Here is a 12,669-nt window from a genome sequence, read left to right as displayed (position 1 = left end):
GAGCCGCCCTGCCCGTCTCCGACACCGCAGCCTGTGCTGCCACTGGCGAGGGAGATTTAACCCAGCCCCAGGGCAGGCTGGGCTGCCGCTCAGGAGGCGCCTGGGGAAGCCTGCCTTAGCGTAGGGCGGTTCTTAGATTTTTTAAAAACCAATTGTTTCAAGCAAGCTCTTTCTCCAGCTCCATTTCCAATGCTCCCCGCCCCCAGGCCCTGCAATGGATTGTGCCTGAAAGTTCCTCCTTGCTCCAGTGAACAGCTGACCCTCCTCCGAGTCCCCTGTCCCCCCCACGGCCGGCCCTCTGCCCAATGGCGCCACGCGACTCCACTACGGCTGGAGGATGGAACATAAGCGTTGGGCAGCCCCCTCAGCCGAACCTGCTGGCTCTGGTGTGGTGCCCTTGATGGGTGTGATTAGAGCCAGAGGCTAGCTAGCTCCAGAACTGGAACAGTGAAGTCACGGCAGGTGGGGTGACCAGATGCCCTGATTTTATAGGGCCAGCCCCAGTATTCGGGTCTTTGTCTTATACAGGCGCCTGTTACCCAACCACCTCCCGTCCCGATTTTTCACACTCTCTGGTCGGTCACCCTAATGGCTGTAGATGCTTCGGCACAGGCCGTCCTGGGACCCGGGGGGTTAGCTCGCGCTGAAGTGCACCCTGCTGCAGTTGCTAAATTACAGCAAGCTCAGGGCCGTCTACTCAAACGACAATCTCACCCTGTGATTCCAGTACAGACATACCCACAGTAACCCTACCACTAAATAATCAGTCGGCCTTTGATGGTGAGGGATTGTCAAAGGAGGTGCGAAGTCATGGGGCTGAAATGACACAGACGAAACCTGCCACCCCTTTTATTATGACGAGCAGACTAGAGCTCCCTGAACTTTAAACTTCTCCAGGCCTCCGTGAGGGCTGAATGAGTCAGCAAGGCTCTAAGCTCTGTGATGCTGCCGGCTGAACGGGGGCTGGCCAGACGCCTCACGCGTGACAGGCTGCTGGAGGACTCCGAAGACAAGGCCGGTAGCAAGGTGGGAGCAGCTGCCAATGTTTGCAGGAGTTGAATAGTCTGAGATGGGTTCCAGGCTAAAAACGAGCCTCGTTTATTTATAGGGTCAGCGGATCTCCAAGCTGAGAAAGAGCAACTCTCGTCATGGTGGGGAGCGTACAGGGCAGGGGCCGGAGGTGAGCACCGCACAGGGAGCTAAGGGCTTAGCTGGTGGAAAAAGGTTTCCCAGGCCTGGCCACAGGTGCCCTGGGGGAGCTGCTCGCCCTGCACAGGCTGTGGCAGGCACGGGGGAGTGGGCTCCCGGACAGTTCCCGCCCCTCCCACTGAAAGGGAGCAGTGGGCATTTCCCCAGCGCCCAACTCCCAGTGCTGCGAGTGTGTGGAAGGAAGTGGCCAGCAGCCCATCCCCCAGCCAGGCTCCTTTGGGGCAGACAGCAGCTCATTCTGTGCTCTAGGAGTGCAATCTGCCAGCTGCCTCCTGCCCAGCTGCGGTTCCCTGTCCTCTGCCCCCCACCCCTGTGCACCCTTCACCGGAACGGCCCAATGGCAAATCGGGGGAGTTAGGGGCCATGCAATGTGCTGCTGGAGGCGGGAGCCACGGTGGGGAACCCCGGGTGAGCACACTGCGGGGGATGAGTGCCGAGAGTCGGGGACGGTGGTTTGGAGGTGTGCAGGAGGGGGCTGCCATACCGTTCTGCCCAGTCCCCCGGGGGGGACAAGCAAAGGCTGCAAATCACGGCCGAGAGATTGAACTATGGCTGAGTTCCCTGCCGCACCAGTCCCGCCAGCACCGTTCTTTCCAAAGGGCTCAGTTCTGTGACTCCCCGAGAAGCACCAGCAGGAGAAACCAAACCCAAACTAGCCAGGGCATCTCCAGCGCCCGTGCCGAGGACTCCTCCGGGCACAGAGAGGAAGACTCAGGGGCAAGCTGCTTTTGCCTTGTCCTCCTCCGTCTCCTCTGGCCCCTTTTCTGTCTTGGCAGCGATACTGTAGTAATAGGAACGGATGATGGTTTCCACCGCTGCAAACCCTGGGCGATCTTCCCACCTGGAAGAGAAGGGAGGCACTGAAGAAGGATCAGCAAGAAGGACCGGAACGGGTTGAGCAAAGCAAACGGGCTAGGATGGGGGGACAGCCCAGGCGCGCCCCGAGGGTGCACAGTGTCGGGGTCAGGAGTAAGATCCTCAGCTGCACCTGCTCAGGGTGCCTGACGCCCTCACAGGCCAGCCAGGCTGCCTCATGGCCTGCCCTGCCTGATTGGCTGGGGAAGCCCGCAGGCCGGTTCTTAAAGCTAGCAGCGGCGGCAGCTCGCTGGCTGCTCGACGCCCACGGACTCTGCCTCCCTGTGCTCGTCTCTGCAAGCCCTGCTCCTGCTCTGCTCCTCCCCAGCTCCAACCCAGAGCCTGTCCCAGCCGCGCTCCTGCCTCAGAACCAGCCCTGCTCCTAAATTCCCTGACTCCTGGTAATCCGGCTCCGAGCCTCGGTTCTGCATCAACCCTTGGCTCTGGCATTCGGCTCTGACTCCTGACATTGACTCTGTCTCACCCCTGGGCGCTGGCATTCAGACTCTGACCACTAGGCCTGACTACCTATGACCCAATCCGCTGACAGTGGGGCAGGGGGAGCGGGGGATGTGGGAAGATTTCCTGGCACCACGTTTGCACCGGGGCTTGAGAGGAGAGTTCGGCCACCGTGGTCTATTAGTCGTTGGCCTCTCTACTGAGTCTGCAGGCAAGGAAGCCAGTTGTGCTAACGGGTCTGGGATGTGGACCCTGCACTGAGCAGGCGGATGCCTGTCACTTCTGACCTGGGCTGGACTCAGCTCAGCGACAGGCTCTGTGTCCCGTGGCAGGAGCCATCCAGCAGCATGCCAAGAAGAACCTAGGAATGGGCCCAAGCTGCAAAAGTTGGCTGAGTGGGAAAGACGCTGCTGGACTGTGGGAAGGCACCGACCGCTTTGGCCGTGAGCACTGATTCTGCCACGTTGCCAGGCTACTGGGAAAGGGACCCTCAGGGGTAGGGGTGCCCGCCCTGGGGCTTACCACCCCTGCTGCTCAGCACCCTGGTAAGAAAGCCCAACAAGGCCAGTAACTGAACAGACCAGGCAGAGCAGAGCAAAGGGACCCTCCTTCGCATGTCAGTGGCGAAGGGAGGAGCCCTTCCAATTGCTCGGAAACCCCAGGGGGAGCAGAGAGGTGAGTCACCCAGAGGGGCTCGCCCTGAGGAGCTGCTATGTTAAATCTAGAGTCGCCCAAGCCTGTTTTGCTTTGCTTTGTGGTACCTAATGACTGATCAGCTAAAACCCTGTCACAACCCTCCGGCTCTTGTCAGTTTCATTTAGGGTCATCCCCATGCACCTGCTGACCACAGAGGCTGCAGCCTGGCATGGTGGCCTCCTTGGAGAGGCTGAGACAGTTTCAGAGACAGAGAGCCCCAGAGGGGCTCTGACCTCCTCCAGGGGAACTGCAGGCCAGGGGAGGGGAAGGAAGAAAAGGAAATAAGCACATCACTCATCACAGACCCTGCAGCCCAAGCCAGGGGGAGATCAGGACAGGCGACACCCCGCCACACACACACCCGCCACCCTGCTGCAGACAATGTGCCCAGTCCCCAGGGGACCTGCTCCGGGGATTAGCTTACTTGTAGGTCCAACACTGCAGCATCAGCTTGTACATCTCGGCCGGGCAGTCTGTCGGGGACTCCATGCGCTTCCCTTGCTCTATGAAACTGATCACCTCGGGGCCTTTCATTTTCTAGGGCGAGTAGGGAAGTGTGTTAATGACCCATGACCCTGCCCTCCCCACCAAGCACGGGAGCTGACGGGGCGGCTGGGAGAGGGCGGGTTGGACATGCTCCAGCCCGGAGGGCCCTTGTCACTGAGTCTGCAAGGAGCTAATGGCACTGGGTGTGGGCCACCTTGCGTTAGTGTCTCAGGCCTGCCCTGGCTCAGGTCTGACCTCGTAACCAGGCCAGCACCCTGCTTTTCGGCAGCATAGGGGGGACCCCCTCACCGTGACTGGGTGATTACTTTGGCTGGCCTCCTTCTCCCTGCCCTGGGCGGAAAGACATCCCAGAGTTCGTTGCCCCGCGTACGGCTCTGTCCGCCTGCCCTGTGGCTTCTCTCCCTGCTATGGGACTGCTCCCTGGCTCTTTGCGGGATGCCCTGAGATAGCGGGGCTGGGGTGGGAGCACATACTCCGCTGGGATGGCCGAGGTGAGTAAAGCGGACTCTGAGCCAGCGGCGCGTCCTCGTGCTGCTCACCTTGTAGGGTTTCTGCCCGTAGGTGAAGGCCTCCCACATGGTCACACCATAACTCCACACGTCGCTCTTGCTGGAGAACTTGTGGTACAGGATACACTCTGGTGCGTACCACTTCAGGGGCCACTTTCCAGCCGTCCTGGCCTGCAGCAAAGAGACGGAAACAAGGGGGTAGCTTACCCAGCAAGGGTCTGACACACTCCCATGCCCCGAGCCGGAGCGTCTCGTCTTGGGTCTGCCTTGCCGTATCTGTCGGTCCAATGAGCTCAAGGCCTCTCGAGTGAGGGTTCACTGCCAAGGCAGATTCAAAGGGCCTAACTCCAAACCCTGGATCCAGGCAACCCGAAAAGGTCAGAGAAGCAGTGGATCACGACCGGAACCAATATCCAATTGATAGAATAGAATCTCAGGGTTGGAAGGGACCTCAGCAGGTATCTAGTCCAACCCCCTGCTCAAAGCAGGACCAACCCCAACTAAATCATCCCAGCCAGGGCTTTGTCAAGCCTGACCTTAAAACCCTCTAAGGAAGGAGATTCCACCACCTCCCTAGGGAACCTATTCCAGTGCTTCACCACCCTCCTAGTGAAATAGTGTTTCCTAATATCCAACCTAAATCTCCCCCACTGCAACTTGAGACCATTGCTCCTTGTTCTGTCACCAGCCACCACCGAGAACAGCCGAGCTCCATCCTCTTTGGTAGCTGAAGGCTGCTATCATTTTACGAGTTGGCCCCTATCACTATACTGGGACGAACCAAAAGCCCAGGTCTGAAAACCTCTGCACTTCGGGCTGTTTGAATCCGGATCGGCATCCAAATGGTGCACTGAGACCATCACTAATTCAAAGCTGAGCTATCGGAGCAGGGTCCTTCAAGCAACCTCCTTTCTGGCTCTCCAGGGGGTAAGTCTGCCCCAGTGTCATATGGGGAGAGGGCTCTGTTTGCCAGAATGGATGGAGGATGAAAGTAACATGAAGTTCTGTCCTTGTCTGAAACAGAGCCTGGGAGCCGCCCATCCTCCATGTGACTAATGAGCTGTTTACAGAGCCCCGGGGTGTCCTCTGGGGTCCCTGAATGCAGAATCCAATCCAGATCCGTATTTCCCCCAAAAGGCATGCTCTGGAGGCAGCGTTCCAGCCAGGAGCTATGCCTGTTCTTGATCCATAACGCCCATCTCAGGGCGGGCGGAACAACAGCTCATCCAGAGCGCAGGGTCTCCTGCGCGGCCTCTTGGACGCCCTCCAGATTCTGTGGTGTCACCTGGCAGATGCATGTGCCACTAGGTTAAAAACACGACACACGCTGGGAAATGAAACTGGGACCTGAGCCGTGTCTGGAGAGATCACTGTGCGAATGGTGCCACCGTGTGGCAGCCACACCCGGCTGTGCTGGCAATTGTTATTTACTATCTCTAGTGTGGGGCCCCCTCTTGGGGAATGGGGCTCCTTGTGCTGGGCACCACAGAGACACAGAACAGAAAGCTGGTCCCTGCCCTGACGAGCTTCCATCTACTCAGCATCGCTCCTTCTTCCCCTCGCTCTCTGGCTTCTCTGCTTCGCTCCTCCCTTCTCCAGCAGCTCCACATGGCTGCAGTGAAAAGAACCTTCTCCCACAACTCCACCCCATCACCCACCATCCCTGCCCCACCTTTGGGTCCCTCCTCCCTTTGTCCACGAGTATTCCGAGCCCCTTGTCACCCTCAAGGCTCAGCAGAGCTCCCGGCTGCCAGCATCTCCGCTCTTGTTTCTTACTTCACCCTCCCCCAGCCTCTCCTGCTCCATACCTAGCACCCCCCACCTCTTTCAGATCCCTTCACAGACCTCTCCTCTGCTGTGTGTCTTTCCTCTCCAGCATTATGCATCTTCATTCTTACCCCTGATCCTTAGCCTTCCACTGTACCCGTCTGTGTCGAATTGTACGTGCCTTGGGGCAGGGACTGGCTTTCTGAAGGTTTGCAAAGCCCCTTGCACAGCTATGGCATTATATAAACAACAGGCACGAGAAGACCTTGGGGTGATCACAAGGCAGAGCTCCTGGGAATGGCTCTAGGTCTCCGCAGCAAGCCAGAAAGGTTCAGGTCACAGGGTGTTCTGGGCGAGCGTCCCAATGGCACGCGTGTGAGATGCCTGCCTGGCTTCCGTTAACAGGTGGAGTGAAGGGCCCGGACTCCATCCAGGCTGACTCTGTAGATATGCCCCGGTCCATGATTCCTCTGCTGTGCTTCCACTCACCTTGTAATAGCTGTCATCAGCTGCGAGAGCCTTGGAGAGTCCAAAGTCACTGATCTTGGCATAATGCTGGTTGACTAGCAGGACATTTCTGGCAGCCAGGTCTCTGTGGACGAAGTTTTTCTCCTCCAAATACTTCATCCCGATAGCCACCTGGTGCATCAGCTCCACAACATTGCTCACTGGAATCTCCTCTCTGGGGCAAAGGAAAGAGAGGACAATACAGCAAGAAATCCCTGGACAAGTAGGAAACTGTCATTACCATGGCCCTCGGAGCTTCACAGCCCCAGTGAGCAGTGAGTTCAGACTCTCCTACTCCGGAAGCATTGGCCCTTACTAACCAAGGTAAAAGAAAATCTCCATTAGCTATTAGCAGTACAGAGCCCGTGACACACAGCTGCATAGTTCTGGTTACACACAATAGAAGACCATGATATGCACACACTAGCAAGTACAATACTTTATCGGGCTGTTCCACTAGGCAGCCAATAGATCCTCCACCACCAGCTTGCTGACGGTCACCCCAAATGTGTGCCAAGAACCCATGTATCTCCCCACACCCATCCTACAAGTGCCACAGCCAGACTATTCTAGGAATGTTTCAGAGCACTCCCTAGTGTTTTATTGGGACTCTTTTCCATATCCCTCCACCTTCAAAGCAAGTCGTCGGCCGTTACTGTGAGCCTGACAGGGAGAGGAATCAGCCAGCCATGGCTATTCAGTACCCCAAAGAAACTCACCTCTTGGAAGACAAGAACTTATTGAGGGGCCCGCCCGAGGCCATCTCCATGACCAGCATCAGGGACTCTGCCTCGCAAACCCCGATCATGCGGACGATGTAGGGATTGTCCAACTGGTGCATGATCTGTGCCTCCTTCATCATCTCATCCTTCACGGCCTTCTCGTTGTTGCTCTTCAGAACCTTGATGGCTACATCTATCTGCTTCCTAGCCAGGGGGCGAGAGGAGAAACACACAGGGGGTGGGTTAAGCTGCAGATGATGGAGTGAGCCAGCGATCAGTGGTACTGTTTAAAGTGGGTGGCTCAATGTGTATCTACAATGCCTGGGGTAATCATGATATTATTAGGGCATCTCGTTCCCAGCTATGGTCGTGGGCTACCGGTCTGTGAAGTCAGGCTATCGCAGATTAACTCTGGGTGAGGTGCTCCTGCAGCAGTGCCCCTGGGGAACCCTATTCGAGTACGCAAGGACAGGAAACGGGAGCTAAAGAAATAATGGCAGCAACTGAGAGAAAAATTCTGTCTCATACTGTGCAATCGGGGGCAGTTAATCTCTTCCCTCCCCCTTTCTAAAGGCACCTTACAAAGCAGGATCAGTATTATTGCTGCCATTTCACAGGTAGGGAAACTGAGGCACAGAGAGAGGTGGGACCATTTCCAGGGTCACATGGGGAGTCAGTAGCAGAGCCAGGAATAGAAACCATCTCCTCCTTCTCGATCTCATACCCCATCTAGTGGATCAAGGTGCCTTCCTTAAAACCATGAGCTCCCCCTGTGAATTCACATCTGGCTGGCCATGAGCTCCCCCTGTGAATTCACATCTGGCCGGCAGACACCTCCGGTACCGGCAGTCAATGTGCGAGTTTCCATCGCTGGCTTCTCCAATGCGCCCCACATTCCCCAGTGCACATGAAGTCGCTGTGGCACCTTTCACCAGGAGCTTTCCCATGCACGCCCCGCCCCCTCCCCCATCAGCACAGACACTCCTGTCTCCACCCCGTTACAGCATCTGCTCTAGCCCTGGACCCAAACTCCCCTGACCTGGGATGGGTTTGACTCATCTCTATCCTAGGCTGAGTCTGAACCATGCTCCCCTTCTCATCCCTTTTGGACAGCGCTTACTTCCGCATCTTGTAGACTCCTTTCCTGACGCAGCCGAAGTTCCCTGACCCCAGCTCCACCTCGTCAATCATCAGGTGGTCCCTCTTCAGGAAGAGCTTCTTGTCCTTCAGCTCCTCCGGGTCACTGTAGGGGCTCTCGTAGACGCTGGTGTCCATGGGCAGGAGGCGCGATTTCCCTGGCCCTTCCACAGGAGAACAAGACCAGGGATCTGTCACATGCCCCCTGCCAGAACTCAGAGCCTCCCCATTCCCTCTGGCCACTGTCTTCCCTGTGCTGACCTTCCAGTTCCAGCCTCCCTCTCGGTCACCTCCCTTGGCTTGCCAGCCTGTGCTGGTCCCTCCCACCCCTACTACTGGGTGGAGCTGGAGCTGCCAGTGCTCCCACTACCCCGAGCCCTGGTCCTAAACACGCTTACTGTGTGCACGGCTCCTCACACGTGAGCAGTGCCACTGAAGCCTCATTACGCACGTGTTTGAGTGTTTGTGGATTCGAGCCCACCGATAGTAGTGAGGCGGGGGAAGCGGGGACAGGACTGGGCTCGGCTAGGTTTGTTCCTGGGAGCGACCGTTTTATAGCATTCATGCAAGAGGTTTGGAGCCCTGGGAAACAAATGGGACCTTTGGATTGTCCTCGGGTGCCTTGAGTGCGATGAAAGCCTTGTAGCACCTCTCTTAGCCAGAAGGTGGTGCTCACGTGCCAGGCATTGTGTAAAAGCTCAGTTGCATTGTAGCTGTAGGAACGTGCGGCACCACTAGCTGGCGTCCCACAGCTCGGCTGCCTGAGGGCGCCCCCTCCCGGGTCTGTACTGACACGCTACTCACCTATGGGCTCCGGGGTGTATCCGTCTGCGTTAAGAGCCCCCAGGTGTCTCTGGGCCTGGGAGAGAAACAGTGATCAAGTAAATGATGCATTTAATATAAGATGAAGGAAACCATAGGCATCGACTCTGGAACAAAAAAAATACCAGCCACAGCTGTCTGGCGGCGCCCCTGATTAGCTGATCAAGGTGCCTCCAAACAGCTGATTGGCAGCTGCGGGAGGGGCTTGGGGGAGGGCAGAAAGCAGCGAGCGAGTGGGGGGCCTTGGTAGGGTGACCAGATGTCCCGATTTTATAGGAACAGTCCCGATTTTTGGGTCTTTTTTTTATATAGGCTCCTATTACCCCCCACCCCGTCCCGATTTTTCACATTTGCTGTCTGGTCACCCTAGTGGGGGTGGGGCCCACTGGCAAAGTAAGAGTGGCGCACCCCTGGGGAAAAGAAAAACTCAGTGCCTATGGGGGAAACAATTGGGGTGAGGGACTGGGACCCTCCAGAACCAGTGCCTTCCCATAATCCCTACGGCTTTATGAGATCACTGCCTTTGTGTGCCCACTCTCTGGCTGCTGCATATGCAGACCTTTCTAGCTAGCAGCATCTGCTGGGGGAGCACATGCACCCTGCCTATGCCCCAAGGAAACAGAGAGAGGGCAGCCCCATCCACCATGCTGTCCCTTCCACCCCACACACAGTCTGTAGAAGGAAGAGGATGGGGAGGAGGGATCCAGGCCACCATCTCAATGCTGGTAAGGAGCTTCTCTTTCTTCTCCAGCCATGGCTTGAGTGCACCCCAAGGGCAGATGGGCTGGAGACAGTCTGGGATCTGTCTGGTGGGAGATACTCTGCTGCCAATGTGGAGTCCAGCTCTGCCCCAGTAACTCTATAGATCCCGCTCCTAGTGCTGGGGGAAGTGGATGTTCCTAGGTGGATTCCTAGACACAAAAACTGGAAGAAGGGACGGGCTGTCTGGAGAGTCGAGTGCACCCTTCTGTGACGAATCGTCCTTTATTAGCCAGGCACTGAGACTCACATACACGAATGCCCAATAGAGCTGGGAGTCCCTCAGCCCCCCTTTGTGCGTCTCCCACCCCAGAGTCCTGAGACTGCCTGCAGCACTTTGCAGTCAGAAAGGCAGAGAAGCAGGGGCACAAAGATCGGGCCAGAAGCCAGTGGTTAGGCAGGGCTGCCTGAGTGTTCCCAGCCTCTGCCAGGCAGGCCGGCCTGGGGCTGAGCTGGACTCCCCATATTACAGGCCCACATGTTGCATGGCAGAAGCTTGCTTCCATCTCCAGCTGTAGCTGTGCCCGGCCACTTCCCCTTCCCCTTCTGCTGCCCAGGCGGGAATGGCCGCAGGGTTAAGCTACCCGTATTACATTCCAGTCAAGTCTCTGCCTTTCTGAGAAAGGCAGGATTTTCTCCCCAGGTAAAAGGCAAGGACGTGAGAAGCTCTGGAGGGACGGAGAGAAGACTTACGCTTCCGGAGGGGTGGGCCGGCGGGAGTGGTGCCACGGTTGCTGAAAATCAGGAAAGAGACGTTAGCTCGCTGCCCTGCTCGAAGGTCTGGGCGCAAAGGGGGTTCCAGTCACCTCTGTTGCCCAGGCCTGATTCCAGTTCACACTGGGGGCCCTTCATACTGCTCTGACAACGTGGGGTCAATGAGGAGGAGGCCCCCCGACTCTGGTGTGGGTGGGAGGTGACGGGTGCACGGAACCCCGTGGCTAGCAGCAGGGAGAGCGAGTTCTGCCCCATACTGCAGTCCAGAGAACAGGGCACTGATCTGAGATTGACTAGACATGGTCCTGATTTGGGGGGCCCAGCTTAAGACACCTTAAAGGGGCCTGATTTCCAGGGAGTGCTGAGCACCTGCCCTCTGAAAATCAGGCCCCTTCAAGGTGTCTCAGGTGGGGCACCCAAAATCATGAGTCACTTTGGAAAACCTGAGCTCTCTTTCCAGCTTTGCCATTGTCTCGCAGTGACCTTAGGCAAGCTCCGGAGGCCAACGTTGGCCTAACTGGCCACTAATTCTTGCCTGATTTGGGACGTTGTGGCCCTGATTGTCCGAGGTGCTGAGCGCCCACATTGTGTGTCCCTCCCGACCAGAATGGAGGCATATTGGTTGGGTCCGGTGAGGGGGAGCTTATCCTGTTGCTGCTCAGACTGACCCCGCTGGGGGCATAAAAGGCCTTAAGACGCCAGGGCTGTCAGTCTGGCACCGCTCCCCAGCAGGAGATACACTCGGCTTCAACAAAAACGGGACTAAACCAGCCAGGAGTGACAGAAACAAAGCAAATACAAAATAAGCCCCTTCCCTTCCCCTGCACACACAGCCAGAACCGTTCCACACGCTTGGCAGTGGATCAGCAGGCTTGCGGCAAACAGAGCCCGTTGGCCTTCCTGCTTCAACGAGGGCACTGGGTGACTGATACCTCAGTGTGGAAATGAAAACCAGTGGCTGGGTTCAATGGTGCTAAACCAATATACGCCAGCTGAGGCTTTGACCCTCTCTGTCCTATCTCTGGATCTGGCTTCATCATCGCTGTCTTCCCTGTCTTTGTTCATTTCCACCATGTACAGCTTTGAGCAACAGGCTACCCGTAGGGAGGGACCTGTTTTGCCTTCATCTGAAATATCACCCACCTTTCAGCAGCAGGCCAGACACCACCCTAGACTGATACAGGGGTTTGCTAAGGCAGAAGTTGGATAGCAGAGAGCAGCGCTTAATGTGGAGTGAAACCATCGGGGGAGCTGTCCCCCCAGCTATGGGAGAGGAGGGGAGGTGTGAGAGCTGAGCTCCTACCCTCTGCTAGCCCATATCGTAGCCCCTGGCCAAGATGGGGTGATGCTGCCCTGCAGTTTAGCAAGAGCCAGGATAGGCCAATGCCGGAGCCTGCTATGAAATACGCACACGTCACAATTCCTGTCCCCGAGCAGATCAAGGGCCTTTCGCCCAGTATCCATCCAACACTGGCCATCGCCTGATTCTTCAGAGAGAGATGTGCAAAAATCCCAGAAAGAGACAGTTCGGGCAGGGGCGGGACGCTAACTGAGCTGGTCTCAGTGATCTGATCTAATATGGCAGGAAGCAAGAGAACAGTGGGGCAGATCCACCAGAAAACCGAACGAATCCTGGGGCTACCGTAGATCCCCAGTATGAAGACGAGGTTGGCTGTTCGCAGCTGGTCCTGCCCTTAAGAGTCAACTCACCTGCCGGCATATTGGGATTATGGCAGCTTTCCTTCAGGAAATAGATCAGTCCGTCTGGCTTGAGTTTCAAGTACTCCACCAACTGGGGGAGGAATCGGGAAAAGGAGAGGGAGGAAAATCACCGCTTTGTTTTACAGGCAACATTTGTGGTTTATGGTAACTTGATTTCTCTTAGGTCTGTGGCAGACAGGCCCCATTAGCCCATTAGTTCCTCTCGTCCGTCTATGTACTCGGGACCCTCTTTGCTCTGTATTTACAAACCCTGCTGGCTGGGAGAGGGGTTTGGGTTGTTACTA

General features: G+C 56.7%; 1 protein-coding gene across 7 annotated transcripts in view; it reads right to left on the bottom strand.

Annotated features, from left to right (window-relative positions):
• Positions 1 to 851: 851 nt before the first annotated feature.
• Positions 852 to 12,669, bottom strand: part of LOC120391677 (tyrosine-protein kinase ZAP-70) — a 44,517-nt gene continuing 32,699 nt past the window's right edge. For 6 of the 7 annotated variants that reach the window (XM_039515617.1, XM_039515614.1, XM_039515615.1 and 3 more), the window contains 9 exons: positions 12,374 to 12,455; positions 10,643 to 10,683; positions 9,173 to 9,227; positions 8,352 to 8,532; positions 7,229 to 7,435; positions 6,492 to 6,684; positions 4,266 to 4,406; positions 3,644 to 3,756; positions 1,133 to 2,050 (listed from right to left, as the gene is read on the bottom strand). In XM_039515617.1, coding sequence (XP_039371551.1) covers positions 1,921 to 2,050; positions 3,644 to 3,756; positions 4,266 to 4,406; positions 6,492 to 6,684; positions 7,229 to 7,435; positions 8,352 to 8,532; positions 9,173 to 9,227; positions 10,643 to 10,683; positions 12,374 to 12,455 — 1,143 coding nt within the window. In that variant the 3' untranslated portion in view covers positions 1,133 to 1,920. The other variant, XR_005591437.1, reaches the window with a different exon arrangement.

Source organism: Mauremys reevesii, linkage group 26 (assembly GCF_016161935.1).
Source record: "Mauremys reevesii isolate NIE-2019 linkage group 26, ASM1616193v1, whole genome shotgun sequence".
NCBI lineage: Eukaryota > Metazoa > Chordata > Testudines > Geoemydidae > Mauremys > Mauremys reevesii.
Note: the sequence above shows the minus strand (reverse complement) of the source record. Positions and strands in the feature narration are given on the sequence as shown.